At 36.8% G+C, this 17,837-nt stretch overlaps 2 protein-coding genes across 12 annotated transcripts; one reads left to right on the top strand and one right to left on the bottom strand.

Annotated features, from left to right (window-relative positions):
* Positions 1-55: 55 nt before the first annotated feature.
* LOC6644519 (probable phosphorylase b kinase regulatory subunit alpha) lies at positions 56-12,047 on the bottom strand. 11 transcript variants are annotated; one of them, XM_023176953.2, is made up of 13 exons: positions 11,796-12,047; positions 11,106-11,746; positions 10,372-11,039; positions 9,975-10,298; positions 9,372-9,516; positions 5,631-5,960; positions 5,318-5,566; positions 4,991-5,155; positions 3,241-3,297; positions 1,893-2,455; positions 1,547-1,814; positions 877-1,474; positions 56-815 (listed from the first exon to the last, which is right to left on the bottom strand). In XM_023176953.2, exons 2-13 carry the CDS (start codon positions 11,680-11,682, stop codon positions 710-712), a joined length of 4,050 nt encoding a protein of 1,349 aa, XP_023032721.1. In that variant the 5' UTR covers positions 11,683-11,746; positions 11,796-12,047; the 3' UTR covers positions 56-709. The 11 variants fall into 11 exon arrangements, with proteins under 11 accessions (XP_023032721.1, XP_002067398.2, XP_023032723.1 ...); XM_002067362.4 differs by lacking the exon at positions 9,372-9,516 and adding an exon at positions 7,444-7,591; XM_023176955.2 differs by lacking the exon at positions 9,372-9,516 and adding an exon at positions 7,444-7,591 and having other exon boundaries at positions 4,991-5,095.
* Positions 12,048-12,206: 159 nt separating this feature from the next.
* On the top strand, positions 12,207-16,695 carry LOC6644520 (RNA-binding protein 1). Its single transcript, XM_047011539.1, has 2 exons — positions 12,207-12,759; positions 16,395-16,695. The coding sequence occupies exons 1-2, from the start codon at positions 12,347-12,349 to the stop codon at positions 16,480-16,482; spliced, it is 501 nt and encodes a 166-aa protein (XP_046867495.1). The 5' UTR covers positions 12,207-12,346; the 3' UTR covers positions 16,483-16,695.
* The last annotated feature ends 1,142 nt before the right edge of the window (positions 16,696-17,837 follow it).

The raw sequence follows: 17,837 nt of genomic DNA, 5'->3' as shown, positions 1-17,837 counted from the left end.
ATATAAACTCAAATATCCTTATAGCTTTTTAAAAAATGGATTAAAAACAAAAGAGTTGTGTTAATAATTTTAATATATATATTTGAATATTTTCTTTTTTAACTAAAATCTCAAAATTCTTAAAGTTAATATTGTTGCTATTTTTATGTTTTTTTTTTTTTTTTATTTTCTCGTAACGGTAAAGTATTAATTTATTTAATACCAAATGGTTCGGTTTTGGTTTCAACACTGCAAAAAAAAAAAACAATTCTTTATTGTAAATTCTGTTTTACAATTAATTTCTCTTTCTTTACAATGAAAACGTTAAAAAAAATTAAGAAAAAATAATAATAAAAATAAAACAAACAATTATTAGCCGAAACATAGCAGAAATTTGACATTCTTGAAGACTATAGGGGAGGATTTGGGGAGATAATATATATACATATATATGTATATGTTAAGAGACATTAGAAATTAACTTTGTCTGTTCTTTTAGTTTGTTTTTTTTTTTTGGCCATCAAGATTGCATAAATAAAACAAAAATATTTAAGTCATAAACAAATAGAAATATATATACAGGAGGAGATGGGGTGGGGATGGGTTTTGGGGGGTATTTCTCTGACATACGATCGAGAGAGGGACAGAGAGACTGAGTGAGTATGTGCGCGTGTGAGAGATAAAGAGAGAAAGTATCCAGTAACGATTAAGTGAGGCGCCGAAGAAGAGTTTACGAAATGGCACACTCCATTTCACCATGCTTAGGCACACAGTCGAGTACATGGGCTACAGCACGGGACATGTAGGTCATGGTGCCATAGCTGCCGCTGGGAGCACTGCAAGAGAGAGCGCAAATTAGGATGAAAATATGACCACAATAATCTTTATTTAACCCACCTATCGTACAGATGCTGACATATATAGGCAGCTCCACCACAGAGCAACATGCCAGATGCCGCCTGTTGTTGTTCCTTGCCGTCCTTGAGCTTGGCACAGCATAGAGTGGCATCGCCTTGCACCTTGCGTTGATCCTCGAGGAATAATTGGTTGGCCTTGTGCACCAAATGCTCCACATAGATAACATCACCCAAAGATGGCACCATATTGTGCTCAGTGACCAGGGTAAGAACCATTAGGGCCTCAACCACAAGTTGACGATACTCTGGCTGTGGTATTTGATTCAAGGCCGTTTCCACTTCTAGGGCAAACTTTAATTCACCCGGCGTCATTTCCTGGGTAAGGCTCTGTTGCAAAACACGTCCCTCGATGGCCAAGCCCTGACATTTCTCCAAGACCGTCCACACGCGTGAGTAGAAATCTCTGGGCACTCGATTCAATGCACCATCGAGACGACGTCGACGCAACCACTGACCTTGCCTATCATCAATAGTGGCTATAAGAGCATCCTCACCCTCTGGATCACCCAGACCAATTTGGCTTTTCTTACTAACGCGACTGCTTTTGCAACTCACAATCGAAAGATTGCCACGAGCAACTGTCAATAGAAATGAAATTGAAATTAGAATGAGGATGATGATGATGGAGGAGGAAGCAATGTTCTACTTACCGCTGCTGACGGCAAACTCTTTGCCGCTGAGTATATGATAGAGCAGATTCTTCATCTCGAATGGCGAGAGATTAAGTAGATGTTCCGATGCTGCCTCACCGTCACAGTTAAGGGTACGCGACAGCTCCTTGGCCATAACCTGAATGATGAGGCCAACACGCAGGCGTAACATCTCATGAAACAGTTGCGGCTCGGTCCGTATAAACATGGCCAGATAGACCATTAACTCTTGTGTCAACATGGCTGTACTCTCATCATCGCCATAAGCCTGACAACGAAAGAGAAAAACAAAACAAGACATGTGAGATGTGAGACACTAGGAACCTCTTTTTGTTCTTGGTCTTACATCGTGTATCAACTGACGTAGCTCACCCTCGGGCAGGGGAGCGGTTATTGTATGCTCATTGTTTGGCGGCATTCCCACAGTTACTTGCTTCTGGCGCACCAATAGATCGGTTACCGCTTTGGCCAAATCCTCGACACGTTTGCCCAACATGCCAGCTGTATGGCGGACCAAGCCCCATAGCTTCTGCTGGCAGGCTTTCTCATAGAGACCCTTCAGAAGATCCCGTACGGTGACGACACGTCCCTCCTCTAGCATGCCTTCAGATTGAGAAGAATCGTTGTTGTTATTCGAGCTTGTGTTGTTCTGATTATTGTTGCTAGCGGTGGCAGAATTGGTGGCGGTGGCGGCGGTCACTTTGTTATTCTTCTCATTCTCATCGTTAGCTGTGGCTGTTGTGGGTGAGGAGGCGGCATCGATAATCACTTTGGGCATGACAGCAGAAGCAGAAGATGTAGGCGACGTAGATGAGGATGAAGCACCAGCAGCACCACTACCACCACCACCACACGTCCCACCACCAGCCAGTTCGAGCACAACTTCATCCAGAAATGTTTGCTCGAGTTCTTTTTTGTGTTTGGTTTTTAGTTTTACATATTTTTTTTTTGTTTTTTGGTTACATTTTGTTTTTTTTTTTAGTGGATTGGATTAGTTGGGGATAATTGGTTAGAAGGGTTTGAGAGGGAATGCGGATTTAGACAAGTTGTTGTTGTTGTTGTTGGTTGTTGTTTGTTGAGGCAAGTTAAATGTGGCATCATGTGGGTTAATTAGAGCGCGCCCAGCACAGAAGTATCATGCAAGGATGATGATGGTCACCATGTATTCAATTTCCATGTAAATGTGTGTAAGTTTGTTTATGTGTGTGTGTGTGTGTGTGGGTGACGAAAAATAAATAAAAGAAATAAAATTTGGATTGAAAAAAGAAAAGAATAACATTAATTAAAGCAGCTAAAAACACATTTAAATGAGATGATTAGAGATAATTAATGCTAAGAAAGACATTCAAAAAATGTCTATCAAAAGTGTATAACAGTTTTTTTATTTGTATAACAGTTTAAGAAGTCTCAGAGAGCGACAGACAGAGAGAAAGTGAGACAAATAATCATGTAAAAAAAAAACAAGGGATAGATAGACTTTGTTAACAAACAATTGTTAAGTAATTCGAGCTGAAAGTGGGATTCATTGCCAATTCAAAGGGGGCGGGGGGAAAATGGAGTTGAGTTGGTTTTTGTTATGATAATGCTGGGTGGGGGTGGTGGGGGGTAAATTGGATTGTTGTGGTACACACAGATCGAACAAACACCAATCGATTAATTCCATACAATAAAACAGCCCAGAGCAGGCAACTTACCCACAGCAGCATTATTATTATCATTGTCGCCGCTTTTATGCTTAAAACCCAGGCCAGCTGATTGGACACAGACGAACGAACGAACGAAGACACGACGCATGACGTTGGAGGAGGAGGAGGAGGAATAGACAATATCACAGAAAATATAATACACAAAAACAAAAACCAAACAAGACACAAAAGAGAGAAACAGATGAACAACTAAAATTTAATGGCAACAATTAAATGCATTTTTCCCCTCCCTTTCAATATTAATACCCGATTCTTTAAATTAAGGGTTAATATCCAACAGTAAGAAGACAATTGGGACAATTTTCTGCTACCCTTACGGAAATACAAATTCGTATTAAAAATATAGCTAAATCTTTCTTTCTTCTATATATTTTGAGTGTTTTTTTCCCTATCTAAAATATGTAGTTTAATGATAATGCTAATAAATGAAGTAAATGATGATGACAAATATTGAAATCTAAAAAGTCTTCAATTTGTCTCTTCTTCATTGACATCATTTATAAAAATTATCTGAACATTATGCAAAATTTTGTTAGTTAATCAGGCGCACACTGGGCGTATACGTTATTATTGGCTAACTAGACATTTGTCCTACTATATTTAATCCTAGACCACTAGACCATTTAAAGTTTGGAAATATCTTGTTTTTGGCAGTATTTAGGAATCGATTTTATTAAATTCACGCCAATTATGGTTTTGTTTTCTAAGGCAATTGTAAAGTACTTATACAATGTACTTGGCGGATTCTCCTTTCCCCTTGGAGAGAACAATTTCCTTACCCAAAAGCAAGAACTCATCTAAGAAACTGGGCAAATTTCGATATCCAAAAGCGATTTTTCCTATCGTATGAGCTAGATCTACCATTGAATACTAAAGCTATATAAACGGTCTGTGTTCTTCCTTTCAAATGAAGATTTAATTTGGCTTTAAAACTGTTTTGTTAACATTTTTGCTTGCCAATTTTTGAAGTTCTTTAATATCTTTAAATAAAAATATAATTGTATTCGAAATAACATTAATCTGTTTCATGGATGCATTCAAGAAAAGAGTCTAAGAAGTCAGGAGACCCCCGCAATATCGAAATTTCCAAGAAGTTTTCCTTTTTTTTTTGGGCTGTCTTTACGTCCAACTACGAATCTTTAAAGTGGTCGAGCAGTTTTGATCAAACTCTCCTTTGAAAACTACTGAACTTTCTGAGTCAAAAACCTTTTTTTGTTTTATAGGATCTAGAAAGGATTTTAGATTCTTCATGAACTGACAGATCACAATCTGTTACCGTTTAACAAATGTTACTCATATTTATCACTTCTGTTCACTTCATTCTTTGATTTTGATTTCGTCGATTTTGAACTTTAGAATTTGGTTCTACAATCTATTTATGATTTAACAAGGAGATTATATATGCCTCATACCTAACTACATTTATATATTCACCCAATCTAGTCTCTAAACTATATTTTAACAAACACATCATTAAACTTAATTGTTGATATCATCATATCGCAAGATGAATATGTTCAACAAATTAAAATTGTTTCCCCATAAATTTATGTGGTGTATAATAATTTTGAATGTTTTGCGTGTGTGTGTGTGTATATATGCGTGGGTGTGTTTGTTTATCAAGCTTGTATTATTAAACTAAAAGAACTTCAGATCGTTCTTAAAAGCAATCAAATCAAGTCTTTTCAATGGTTGATTGATTGTTTTTCAATTTAACAATAATGAAAACTTTTCGTACCTGTATTGAAATCCAATCCTTGTGTATCGACCAAAAATTGTAGAATATCGCCTTGCTCCTCGAGATTCTCTGTTTCGCGTAGCATAGCGATTAGCTCTTCGACCTCTGTTTCCGCGAAATTTGTTTCCGCACGATGGCGTTGAATTAGAATTTTGGGCACAGTTACTAATTGTTGTTCAATTAAAACAATAATAAACCAGAAACCAAAGATAACAATGAAATGAAAGAAAATTAAAATGAAAATAAAATCATCATACTCAAAGCAATGTAAATAATAAAGAAGGGAGACAAATAAACCCATCTACTATCATTTAGTTAGATACTAACTCTCTTGTTGTCGCACAAATTCGCTGCGCCTGTCGACGGCCAAACGTCCATGATGCGGATCCACAGGATAGATATTCTCACGTATCAATTCACCGCCCAATTGTGGTGGCGAGGTGGGCCCCTCTTCTGGTGTGGTGGCAAAAACACTGACATGGTTCTGTTTATTGGCCTGCAGCCAAGGTGGAGGAACTATGGAGGATAAGCGACGTTCTGTCAGTGGGGAGGGACCCTCCATGCCCAGATTATCAGCTGCAACAGGGGAATATGGATTAAGTGTATTTGATTACAAGACTCGCCTGCGACTGCTACTTACAATCAACATTTATGGAACGGGTCTTCTTGATGGCTCCCTTGCATGACATACGACGTCGCAGAGTACGTGGACGCAATTGGCCACCACGTAAATTCATTGTATTGCGATTACTAAACGAACGCAATAGATGCTCATCGAGATAGGTCTGGACATCGGGATGCAAACGATCTGGATAGCCATCCTCGGTGCTGCCCAGAAAACTCAAATCCGTAATGGCTGAGGTATTCAGAAAGTCCTTTAAATTGCCCAACATGACACGTGTTCCATTGATATAGCCAGATTTTAGTTTTCTCATCGTTTGTATCATGGCCAATGGTATACGATCTTGATCTGGTTAACACACACACACAAACACACAAAAGAAAATCAATTAAATTATTGTTTTTTTTTTGTTATGTTAATATTCAAAAATGAATGAATCAATGAAATGGCGGACAGGAATGACTTTCGGGTTATTGTGGCGGCGGCTTGACGACTCTTAAGATCTACGAGTTTTGCATTAGTCACAAATTAACAACAATAACCGAACATACGGTCAAATTATATAATCTTTTTCACTAGATATTCATATAAATATAATAGGCATCACCATCATCACACATTTCATCTTAAGGTTAGTATAAAAAGCTAATAGATATTCTAAATATTAGACACACTGGGAAAATAGTTAGAAACAAATTAAAATATGCCATAAACCTTGTTTTTTTTTTTTTTAAAGTTAATACATTGCGGAAAGATAAAGAAGAATATCAAGCATTAAACTGAAAGTCAATTGCATTCATCATATATGTAATGATTATTCTAATCACAAAGTGCAAATCGAAACAAAAAGGGAAAAGGCCCTTAAAAGGAAAGACATAATTCATAGTTCATTTTGAGATCCTTGATCTCGGTGGCTAAGTAGAGACGATAGTTCAATGTTTTTATGGCGTCTATATAGTCTCTAAAACTTCATGGATCCTTAACAATTCTCAGTCGTATTTTTTTAAGTCCTCAACTGTGAGGCACTTAGATCCATGACTAACTAAGCTTAGTGGATTGTCCAAAGTGATAAGTAGGGAAGAGTCACAAAGGTGATTAAAAATGTCATGAGTAGAGGGAAGAAGAGTCAAATTTTTTGAAAATTTGTGTAGCATGGATTATGTAGCATCCCTAAATGAATTATTGAAACAAATACTATTAACTTTTTCTATACAAAAAAAAAACTTTCTCAAGTTGCTCAAAAATCTGAGTGGGAGTTAGGGCAAAATGGAGGATTAGGTTAACTTATTTACCTTACTTTAGGCAACGAATACACTATACACTATACTTTCTATGAACTACATTTTTATGTACATAAGTATAGATCGGTAGGGTAGATTAACATGCGGGCATATAGAAGTTCAATAATTGCATAGAAAGAAGAAGCAGTGTGTAATGACAACAATTAAAGGGATCAAATACAAAGAGAGATAGAGAGAGAGAGAGGGAGAGGGGGAAAAGCATTAAGTGAGGAGTTTCTGGCAAACACAAACAAGTGTCACACAATTTTATATATCATATCATAGCTATAAGATATATATGCATATAGTATTCGTATGTGTTTTTTTGTTGTTGTTGTTGTAAATGTTTCATTTCGTATTGGATTCAATGTGTGTGGAAAGTGACGGGAATTGGGGGAAAGGGGGTGAAGGTAGGCAGCATTGGCAACAGCATTGTTGTGTGGGGTGGGTAGTGGTTGGTTGGTTGTGGGCGTGGGCGTGGAGGGAGGTTTTTATGCAATTGATTTTTAATTTAGATCATTTTTTTTTTGATGTTCTTATATGGTAGTTACCTAGCATATAATGCGTAGCCATTAATGTGATTGTCGGCCTGCCCAACATATGACGCCAATTGTTGGTCAAGAATGCTAAATTTGTTGTAAAATTGCTAGCAAGCAAATCGGGATCACGTGTTGTGTAGTATTCTTCATAGTCGATATGCTGTGTATTGTAGTTGATTGTAGTTGTTGTTGGTTGTTGTTGTTGTTGACGGAGGTGAACGGTAAGGCAATCGTGGGAAGGGGTAAAAATGAATAATTTGTTTTGTTGCTTCGATTCCAATTGGATTTTTCTTTATATGATTATTTTTTTTGTTTCATTTTATATCCTTGCAGGGGGAAACCTTCCATATCCTTGTATGGAAAACTAACAAATCGAACCTTATATAGTATGGACAACATAAGGGATCGGAAAAAAACTGTTTAAATACAACAGAAATAAAAAGAAGACAAACATCTTACAAAAGTTTTTGAGTCTTTATTTTAATTGCAGGAATCGCAGAATTGACACTTTTTGGTTAAATAATGATTATATTAGTGTATATCTCAATATGTTTAACTAAAATGTCAAATCAAATGCAAGGACAATGACAATTGTAAAGGACTTTGACTGCCAAATACATCAACAAAGTACCTGAGGATCCATGATATTTACTAGACAAGATAAGTATAACAAGACAAGACTTATAGACAAGACTATAAAATAATATCATGGATCCTCAAAACAAGACTATAAAATATCATGGATCCTCAGGTACTTTTTGCCTTTCAAAACTTATTGTTTATTTATATTTATTTAACAGAAATATCAAGCCAAATTCAAGGATGTGGCAATTCTAAAGGAAATGATTAGAAATAACTTAACAAAAACTCGACTGTAAAATTTCAAGACTTTGTCTCTCAAAATTTGAACAAAATTCTTGAATATTTCTTTAACAAAGTCTCTTTCAAATAATATCACTAAGAAACTTTATACAAAATTGACAATAAGATTGTAAAATTTCAATCAATTCAAGAAAAGTTATTCATTTTTTAAATCCAAGATTTGGCTAACGTTTGGATCAACAAAAGCTGCTCCCCAATTTAGGGTTACTTCAAAGGCATTTACTCCTTCTGTGAGCCCTTGAAACAGACTCAATTTTTGTCATTGTTTAGATATTTTTGAATATTAAGTGTAAATAAAGTGAAAAATTGAGATGCTTCTGATATATTCATACGATTTAGTCCATGAAGGAACTGTAAAATATTCAAAGCACTCCAAATTTGATACTTTTTGAATACATTCGACGACTATTTCCCTAAAACTATTTGTTTTTTAAAAGTTCCTAATCTCCTGGAAGAAGGTTTTGTTAAAAAAAAACTGCAAGGATATAAGAAACTTCGAAAAGCCGAAGTTGGTTTAAGGCTTCTAAGGAAAATGGGAGGAAAATGAACAGAAGAGATGGGATAAGCAAACCATAGAAAAGGGGGAGAGAAACTAACTATATATATATATGTCTATATAAGTGATAGGAGGATGAGGATAAAATGTGTATATAGATATATATATGTGTGTGTGTGTGTGAGTGGGTGTATGTATTTGGTGCTTCCATTACCAAAAAAAAAAAAATTTATATTATAATTGGGTAACTAAAAAAATGTAACTAATAACTAAACGACGGTAGAACAAAAACAATTCAAATTATAGAAAAATTAAATTGTAGTCGGTACTGTGTGTGTGTGTGTGTGTGCGTGTGTGTAGGGGTGAGTGTGTGTATATGTATAAATCAATTGAAAACAAACGCAAACCCTTGCAGAAAACAATAGCAAAATTTACAATTAAAAAAATTACAAAAAAAAAAGGAAAAGAAAGGATGTAACCACACACACTTAAATTAATTAAATAATAATACTAATGATTGTTTAAAAAAAGTAGTATACTCCGAATATCAAATTGGACCGACCTAAATGGATGCGCTTCAGTACTAATGTCACCAACGGACGACCCAGCAGATCCCAAGCGGACTTGAGAAAATTGATTTCGCCTTTAAGGATGTCAATCATAAGTTCATTATCGGAGGCAATATAGAAGCGTGACAAGTCGACAAACTGATGCAAAACAATATATTTATATATATATATATATGTATATGTATGTATATGCACACATACATATATGTATATTAATAAAGCAATAAGAAAAACAAAAACAAACCATAATTGATTATAATTTAAGTAAAGAAGAAATCATATACTATAGGAAAAAAATATTTGTGTGTGGGGAGAAAATTGTTGATATTCAAATGGTAAAATTAAACTTTCAGTATTTGATAGATTGATTTCACCAATTTAACAAATTTGAGTATCAAATAAATTAGTTTTGTACATGAATAGTAATAGTGATATAGTATGTATACCTATAAATATATATATATATATATATATATAGAGATATAAAGAGGTCAGAAGAGTGTTTCATCAAAGAAGAAGAATTGGGAACAACAGGGTAGGATAAAGAGAGGAAAGGCAAACGTATAATATGTTCATTATAATCACGATAAACTTACCTGCGGGGTAAAGGCAAAAATACGATCCTTGAGCGAATACAATTTACTGGTACTCAAGATGCCCACATCCCGGGATTTGCGTCCACTTAAGCCCAACTTGCGATTCCTACCCAAATAGGTATACAAATGACTTAGCACTCGGGCTGGTTGTACCTCGATGGGAGCAACTTCAGCAATTGTCTGAACATGCAAATCATGTTCGGCTAATTTGTCACGAATCTCATTGTCCTCGGCTATAATTACAACCTGGACAACAACATCCGGTTTCTTTTGAGCACCCAGACGACGATTCAGGGGATCCAATTCACCAACGGCCAAGAAGCCCTAGATAAATTAAAAAAAAAAACGTGAAAATGTAAAAAAGATGCCCAATAAATTATTATTCATTTGTACTCACTTCTTGCAAAAGTCTGCCCAATATAAAGAGGGATTGACCCCACAAAAAGGGACAACGTCCAACAACTTCTCTGGCTTGAGAGCCAGGTTTTTGGTATTCAAATCCCACCAGATCCTGCGGCACAGCATAACTCTCTGGAACAAGCAATATACCATCTTCCGATCGAACCATTATCTTTTCGAGACGATCAGCATACTCCTGAACTGAACGTTTATCGTTTTGGAAGGCATGAAAGAGGATCAGGTAGCAATAGAAAAGTGGCCATTCGCACTCGATATTCTCAAACATTCGTAATTCCCAGCGTTCATAGTAGAGGCGAGAGGGATCCTCTTTAGGGGTGCGATAGCCATCGCGTAGAAAACGTTTACAACCATATTTTCCCTGCAGGCGGCAGAGAATGGCATCCTTGGTGTTGTGAATTAGCTGGGCATCGTCCACAGCAAATGCAGGGAAGCCAATGACACACAGGAGACCAGAATCCAATTCCTTGCTGTTCGACTCACGCGGCAACATTGATTGAAGCACAGCCTGACATTTGTGGGCCTCATCTGCCAGCACATGGATAACACTGGCCGGACCGCCACGGGCTCCAAATAAATCCAATTCATTCATTGCCTCCAAAGCTGCCTTTGCCATGCCAATGGAGCTGGCATTCAGCTCAGGCTCACCTATCCAAAGATAAAATTCAAATTAGCATTCTTCTTATGCTGCATAGATTAAAGTTTGATGCTTACCATGATTTGTCTTGTCGCCACGCTCCCAAATACCATAATCGGGTATAGAGTAAGCTGATTCTATATAGAATACCAAATTTTGTATGAATGACACTTCATCCAGTGAGAAAACAATTTGCAGTCCAGATGCCGTCATCTGGGCAAGAATTAGTAGATACAGGGACACGGCATCGATCTGTAGATGGCCCCATTCTCTGTCTCCGACTACTGGCAAGCCATTTTTGCTTGAATACTTAGCATGCAGAGAATCGTAGGGACTTTGGGTCATCTTGAATTTCTCAACTTTGTCCTTTTGGTTCATCATTGCCATCAGAAGGCCCCGCATAAGCTTGACACAGCTCTGTTCGAGCTCATAGCATTTGGCGCGATCTTCGTCCTGATCGGCAATCTTTTTATAGGCCATCGAAAGGCCCCAAACAGCCAAGATGCAATAGACATTGTCTCGGATCCAGGCATGTGAATTAACATTCGAAGCTGGAAATAGGCCAGTTACCGGCTCCTGGTGCGCCAATATTAAGCGATGCACAATCCGCTGATAGTAGTCCAGACGGACGCCGGAATTGCTACGGGAACGCATCTTGCTCTTTCTTTCGGTCTCAAATGGAGTGAATCGTTATCTGGATCTGGGATCTCTGAGAAGACTTCAGGTAATTGTTATTCCTGCTCGGATCGCATTGTGCGTCTACTTACATAATCTGTTTGGCCTGCCGTCAAATGCAGCAGCTGCTGCAATTGTTGTTTTCGTTCTCGTTCACGTTCTTAGCCTCCACACCACTTGTTCTATTACGATTGTCCTAAAACCAGCTGACCGACCTTGACGACACTCACAAATGCTGCTCACGCTCCATAGAGAGCAGCGAGTCCTCAAGTTGAGTTTCAATATAAACTATATTTCACTGTTTTTTTCTTATTACAAATTAAAATATTTAAAAGCAAAGTCAACTCAATGTCATGCAGAAGGGATGTGGAATTAGGGATGGCAAGCCAACCACCAAAAATCAATCGATAACATATCGAGTAAAATAGTGGGAGCCGAATAAAAATAGGGGGAAACTGAGAATAAATCGATAAGAATGTATGGTGGCATCGGTGGATTTTCCCATCACTACCATTTGTGAAAACTGTGAAAACTCATCGAGTGGCTTGTTGTTGGACGTTTAGCGCAAATTAAGGCGTATATACATACACAACAACTGTTTGGAAGCTAAAGCAAACAAAAAAGAAAAAAAAAAAACTGAACAATGCCCCGATATCGCGAATGGGACTTGGCTTGCAAAGTCTACGTGGGCAATTTAGGCTCATCGGCCTCAAAATATGAGATTGAGAACGCATTCAGCAAATACGGACCCTTGCGCAATGTCTGGGTGGCCCGCAATCCTCCAGGCTTTGCTTTCGTCGAATTTGAAGATCGTCGCGATGCAGAGGACGCAACCAGAGGTCTGGATGGTACACGCTGCTGTGGCACCCGCATCCGTGTTGAAATGTCCTCGGGTCGATCACGAGAAGGGCGCGGCAGTGGTGGTGGCGGCGGCGGTGGCGGAGGTGGAGGCGGTGGTGGCGGCGGCGGTGGACCAAGACGTGGTGCACGCAGTGGCAGCGGTGGCGGAGGAGGCGGTGGTGGGGCTCGTACTGGTGATGGAGGCGGACGCTATAGGTGAGTATTGCCAAAAAGAAAAGAAGAAAACAACAAAAAAAAGTACGAAAGAAAAAGACAGAAAATTCTGCTATACATACATAGTATGTGAAAAATCAATTCGAGTATACATACAAAGCAAATGAAAAGAAGAAGAGAGGAACAAAAAAAAAACCAGTGTGGCATCCCCATGTCATGTATCTACAGTGGCATACGCGAATTGTGTGCCACTGTTGAGATATTCAGCGCGCACATACCATGAAATATTTTTTTGAAACCATTGTAGTAGGCTGTGTCACTTTTATATACATATAAATATATCTAAATATTTTGTTGTTTTTGTTTATTTTCTATTGAGTCTTCCGTTTGTTTGTTGTGTTTTAGTAAAAATGCTTGCAAGAATGGAGCCAGTTTTAATGTGGTTTCACAATCATTTTGCAGGATAAAGTCTTCTTCTTCTACTACTACAACAAGCACAACAACAACAAGAACAACAACAGCTACTACTACTAGAACTTCTACTACTCCTCTTCCTTCAACAAGAACTACTACTACAATAAGAACAACAACAACAACTTCACGTCTCACAACTACAGATCCTGCTCCTCCTATTACACCACCACCACCAACAACAACAAAAACAACACACATTTCACCTAAAACAACAACAACACCACAATTCAAGTTGATGATAATTGCCGAATGCAACAAATTTGATAAATTCCGTTGACCCATGACGATTACCACAACAACAACAACAATAGCAACACCACCTACACTCTTCCCTTCTCTCAATCTCTCTCTCTTCATTAACAATCAACAAGAACAACAACCACAAGGCCGCAAATTGCATCAACATCATCAAGAAAAAACCAACAACAACAAAAGCAACCAACAGCTCCTCCACCACAGCGACAACAACAACAACAACAACAACTAACCCCCTCACAACACTCCATATTTACACACACACACACACACACATGCATACACATTCAAGCAGTCCAAGCAGAGCTTAAAAAATGGCTTAAAACTTCAACCCCGCATTTCTCCACTGCTTGAACAACCAATTACAGCAGCTTGTCAAAATTTTTGATATTCTGCTTTACAACAAACACACACACAGCCATCATGAAATGATAAGACTGATTCAGCCTATTGAAATTTGTTCAATTTGAGTAACAGAATCAAACAAAGGTGTTTGAATTTCGTTAAACAATCAATTGTTGTGCTTAGTGGAGATTTGGATCTTTTCATTTCATGTTGCAACCATATATATATACACACACACATATACACTCATACAGCGTCTCTCTCTCTCTCTTTTTGAATCAAAGGCAAAGCAACAAAAAGCGTCGCACCGCATCTTTTTCATCAACTTCAACTGCAAAAATTCAACTGCAACCGCAAACTTCATAACCTTCTCATCTATTTTGAAGCTTCTTCTACTATTTTACATTTAACCAATCAATCAACCAACCAACACAAAGTCACCGACAAGAAACAACAACAATAACAACAACAACAATTAGAACAACAGCAACAACAATTGCCAACACCGTTCGTGGTTCGTTCGTTCCAGCTAACTTCACCAAACCAAAACAAAAAAGAAAAACAACAACAAATGTGTGTAGTTAAGCAACGCTTCTGCAAATTTCGTCTTGAGATTTTGAAAAAATTTGTCCCTCCAACAACCAACTCAACCAATCAGCCAATTAATCAGCTCAACCAAATTTCAATCAAATTAATCAGCCAACCAACCCAACCACCAACCAAAATCAACCTCATCAAATGTCATCTTTAGCCAGCCTACAAGCTACAACCAACAACAAGAACAACAAGAACAACAACCAACAGCTACTACTATTACTACTACTACTACTACTCCAACTCCAACTCCAACTCCAACTCCAACAACAACACAAAGAAAGAAAGAGTATTTGATCATCATATGTTATGTACAAAAGTTAAGAAACGAATGGAATGGAAAATGCTTTCCCATTTCCGTTTCTTGGGGTTTGCAAGACACATACATACACACACACACATACCAATCCAGTAACTGTCATCCTCCTCCCCCTCCCCCTCCCCCTTTAGAGTTAGTCTTTGCAAAAAGCTAATATAGGTGCTAATAATAGTCAAAAACAAAAAATTGTTTTACATCACATTAAATGTTTTTTTTAGCTTATATAAGATACCAATAATTTTGAAGCAAAGATTTAACACTAGTTAAGTAACATTATCTTTGCAAAAAGCTATTAATCTGTGAACAGTTACAGTTATAGGTGGGTTGTAATAGTCGAAAGCTTAACTTTAGTAAACAAAATTGTTTTAAATCACAATAGGAGTGTTTAATTTAAAAACCAATAATTTTGTAGTAAGAAAATGTCAAATAATGTGATTAAATAATGTGATTTATTTCGGGTTCCAAACTCTAAGCAAGAACGAAAGACTGACTAATTATATATTAACATAATTTAGATATGTACATGTATATATATTTTATTTTTTTGGTTTTAACAATTAGCATAAAACACTTTGAGATTTATGATCAACTAGACTAGACTGTAATTAAGTGGAAAATAATGTTTTTGGGTTATCTAATGTTATTTATGCCTACCCTTTTTCCCCCACCCCCCTTCCACTTACATAATACTAACTACATATGTGTTGTTGTCCATTCCAAATTGTTCTGCTCCCTATCAAAAATGCTTCATGATGATTATGCGGATGATGAGAAGATTTTCAGAAATCTTCTTAATCTACCAATACAGCGCATGGTCAGTTGTTTCCCCAACTCCTTCGGGTGTGTGTGTGTGTGTATGTATGCGTGTGACGGGGTGGGTGGGTTTAGGAGTGTGCGTGTTCTTCATCTGCTGCGCTCTTCAACCACAACAATCAATCCACAGCCTTATAGCTGCTGCTTCTTCTACTACAACATGCAACTACTGCAACTGCTGCAAAAAAAGAAAAGAAAGAAACCATCACCTCAGCCAAAATGTACCAACCAACACACACCACCAACCACCACCACCACCAACCACCTACCAGAACCACCACCAACCACCACTTTAGTCACAAATCAATCAGTATTGAATCAACTGCCCAACTACAACAACAACAACAACAACTACTACAACAACAACAACTCAACTACAACAACAACAGTCTTCTTAGTTCTGCTCTGCTCATCAGCCAATCAATCAATCAATCAACCAACCAATCAGCCAATCAGCCACACCAATCGACGCTTTTGTTAATGAAAACAAGCCAAGACCAAAAAAAAAAACAAAAATTAAAAATAATCATAAGCCAGGCTTAAAGGCTTTAGCTCCATCAGCTGCTTCAACGTGTTCAAGTTGTGTGTTGTTTGATCCAAAAGAAAAGAAAACGAAAAAAAAAATTAATTAATTAAATAATTTATTTTATTTAATGTTTTTTTTTTTGTGAAATTTTTTTTACATATTTAGCAAGTGAAACAAAATCTCTTTAATTTGAATTTTTATCTCTCTCTCTTTCTTTCTCTCTCTCTCTCTCTTCCTCTCTCTCTCTCTTTCTGTCTTATTGAACGTATGTCCTTTTTTTTTTTTGTATGCAACCTCCAAAAACAAAACACTATCAAATTCCCTGCTCCCCCTTGACCCATCTACTTACAGATCGCGCTCCCCGAGACGTTCACGGTCAAGAAGTCGCAGCTTTTCACGGGATCGTCGCAGCCGTTCGGACTCACGAGATCGTCATTAAGGAGACAGGAAAACGGGCTATATATCTAACTATCTTCCTCTACCTCTCTCTATGTCTCTCACTCTCCCCCAACCTTTCTCTCTCTCTCTATCTCTATCTGTGTGTCTATTTTACTCAATCACAAAGAATCATCCCCACCCCCCGAGCCAATCCAACAACCAACAACCTAGAGTTAATGCAAACGGAACTTTTAATATATATTTTTTAGTTGAATACTTTTTTTTAGTCTATTATATTATCTTCCTTCCCTTTTTGGATAAGCCCAACAACTCCCGCGTAATTCCTTATAATTCCGAAATCCTACCTTAATAATCCTCTGCTCTACTCTAATACAATTGAAGTATTTAGATTTTAAGTGCGTAGATTTTAAATGAAACACAAAACAAACAACATTATATAATGCATGAGTGAGCGATGGTCAAAAGAAGACAAAGACAAAAGAAAAACTAAAAAACATAAAACAAAAGGCACATCTTCTCGTTTTGTGCTCTGATCATAATGATAATGTGGATTAATTTCTCAACTAAAATGAGAAAAGGAAGAAGAAGACCATATATATATATATATATACAACTGTAAAAAAGTGAATTAATCAGAAACAAAAAGAAAATTTAACAATTTCTATATATTACGAGTATAAATCACGACGATAGAGTGATAAGCAAAGTGAGAATTAATAAAAAAAAGAAAAAAAAAACAAACAGCGGATAACTTAAATTACAAGAAAAAGTTAATTAACAATTTGTTTCTATTTCACACTTTTGTGGGATGAAGGGGGGGTGGTGCCCATTCTATACTATGGGCAATAAGGATTTAAAAAAGGTAAGATTTGAAATGAAATTATGATTTATTTCACTTTGACCAATATTCTATTCCCTCTGGTTGACCAATTTTTAGCCGATTTTACAAAAGGTTGAAGTACTTGTGCTTAAAATAATTTCAAAATAATACAACATCAACATAATATTTGATTTCATTAACTCTTGTAAGATAGCAGATAAGCTATAAAATAAATTGTACAGTCGAAGGTCATAGTCACTAGCACTCTCAAACCCCCTTTAGACTTAATATTGTATATTATTTCTAATCTTATAAAATAAATAAATAAATTTCAAAATAAAACATTTAAATCTTAGAATAAGTTCATTAGGAAAATTGTGAAAAAAAAAATCTCAGGTTTTCACTTTCCACTGAGAGAGTTAAGACTTGAACTTTAAAAATCAGTCAAAAATTGGCAGAACTACATATTTTTTTATTGAGAAGTTTTGGAAATAATTTGCAAAGATTACATCCATTTTCCTCAGAACAAATCCAAACCGATTTTGAAAAGTTACATCTCCATTTCGTTACAATCT

Source organism: Drosophila willistoni (assembly GCF_018902025.1).
Source record: "Drosophila willistoni isolate 14030-0811.24 chromosome XL unlocalized genomic scaffold, UCI_dwil_1.1 Seg142, whole genome shotgun sequence".
In the NCBI taxonomy this organism is placed as follows: Eukaryota; Metazoa; Arthropoda; class Insecta; order Diptera; family Drosophilidae; genus Drosophila; species Drosophila willistoni.
This window is presented reverse-complemented; position numbering and strand designations above follow the sequence as displayed.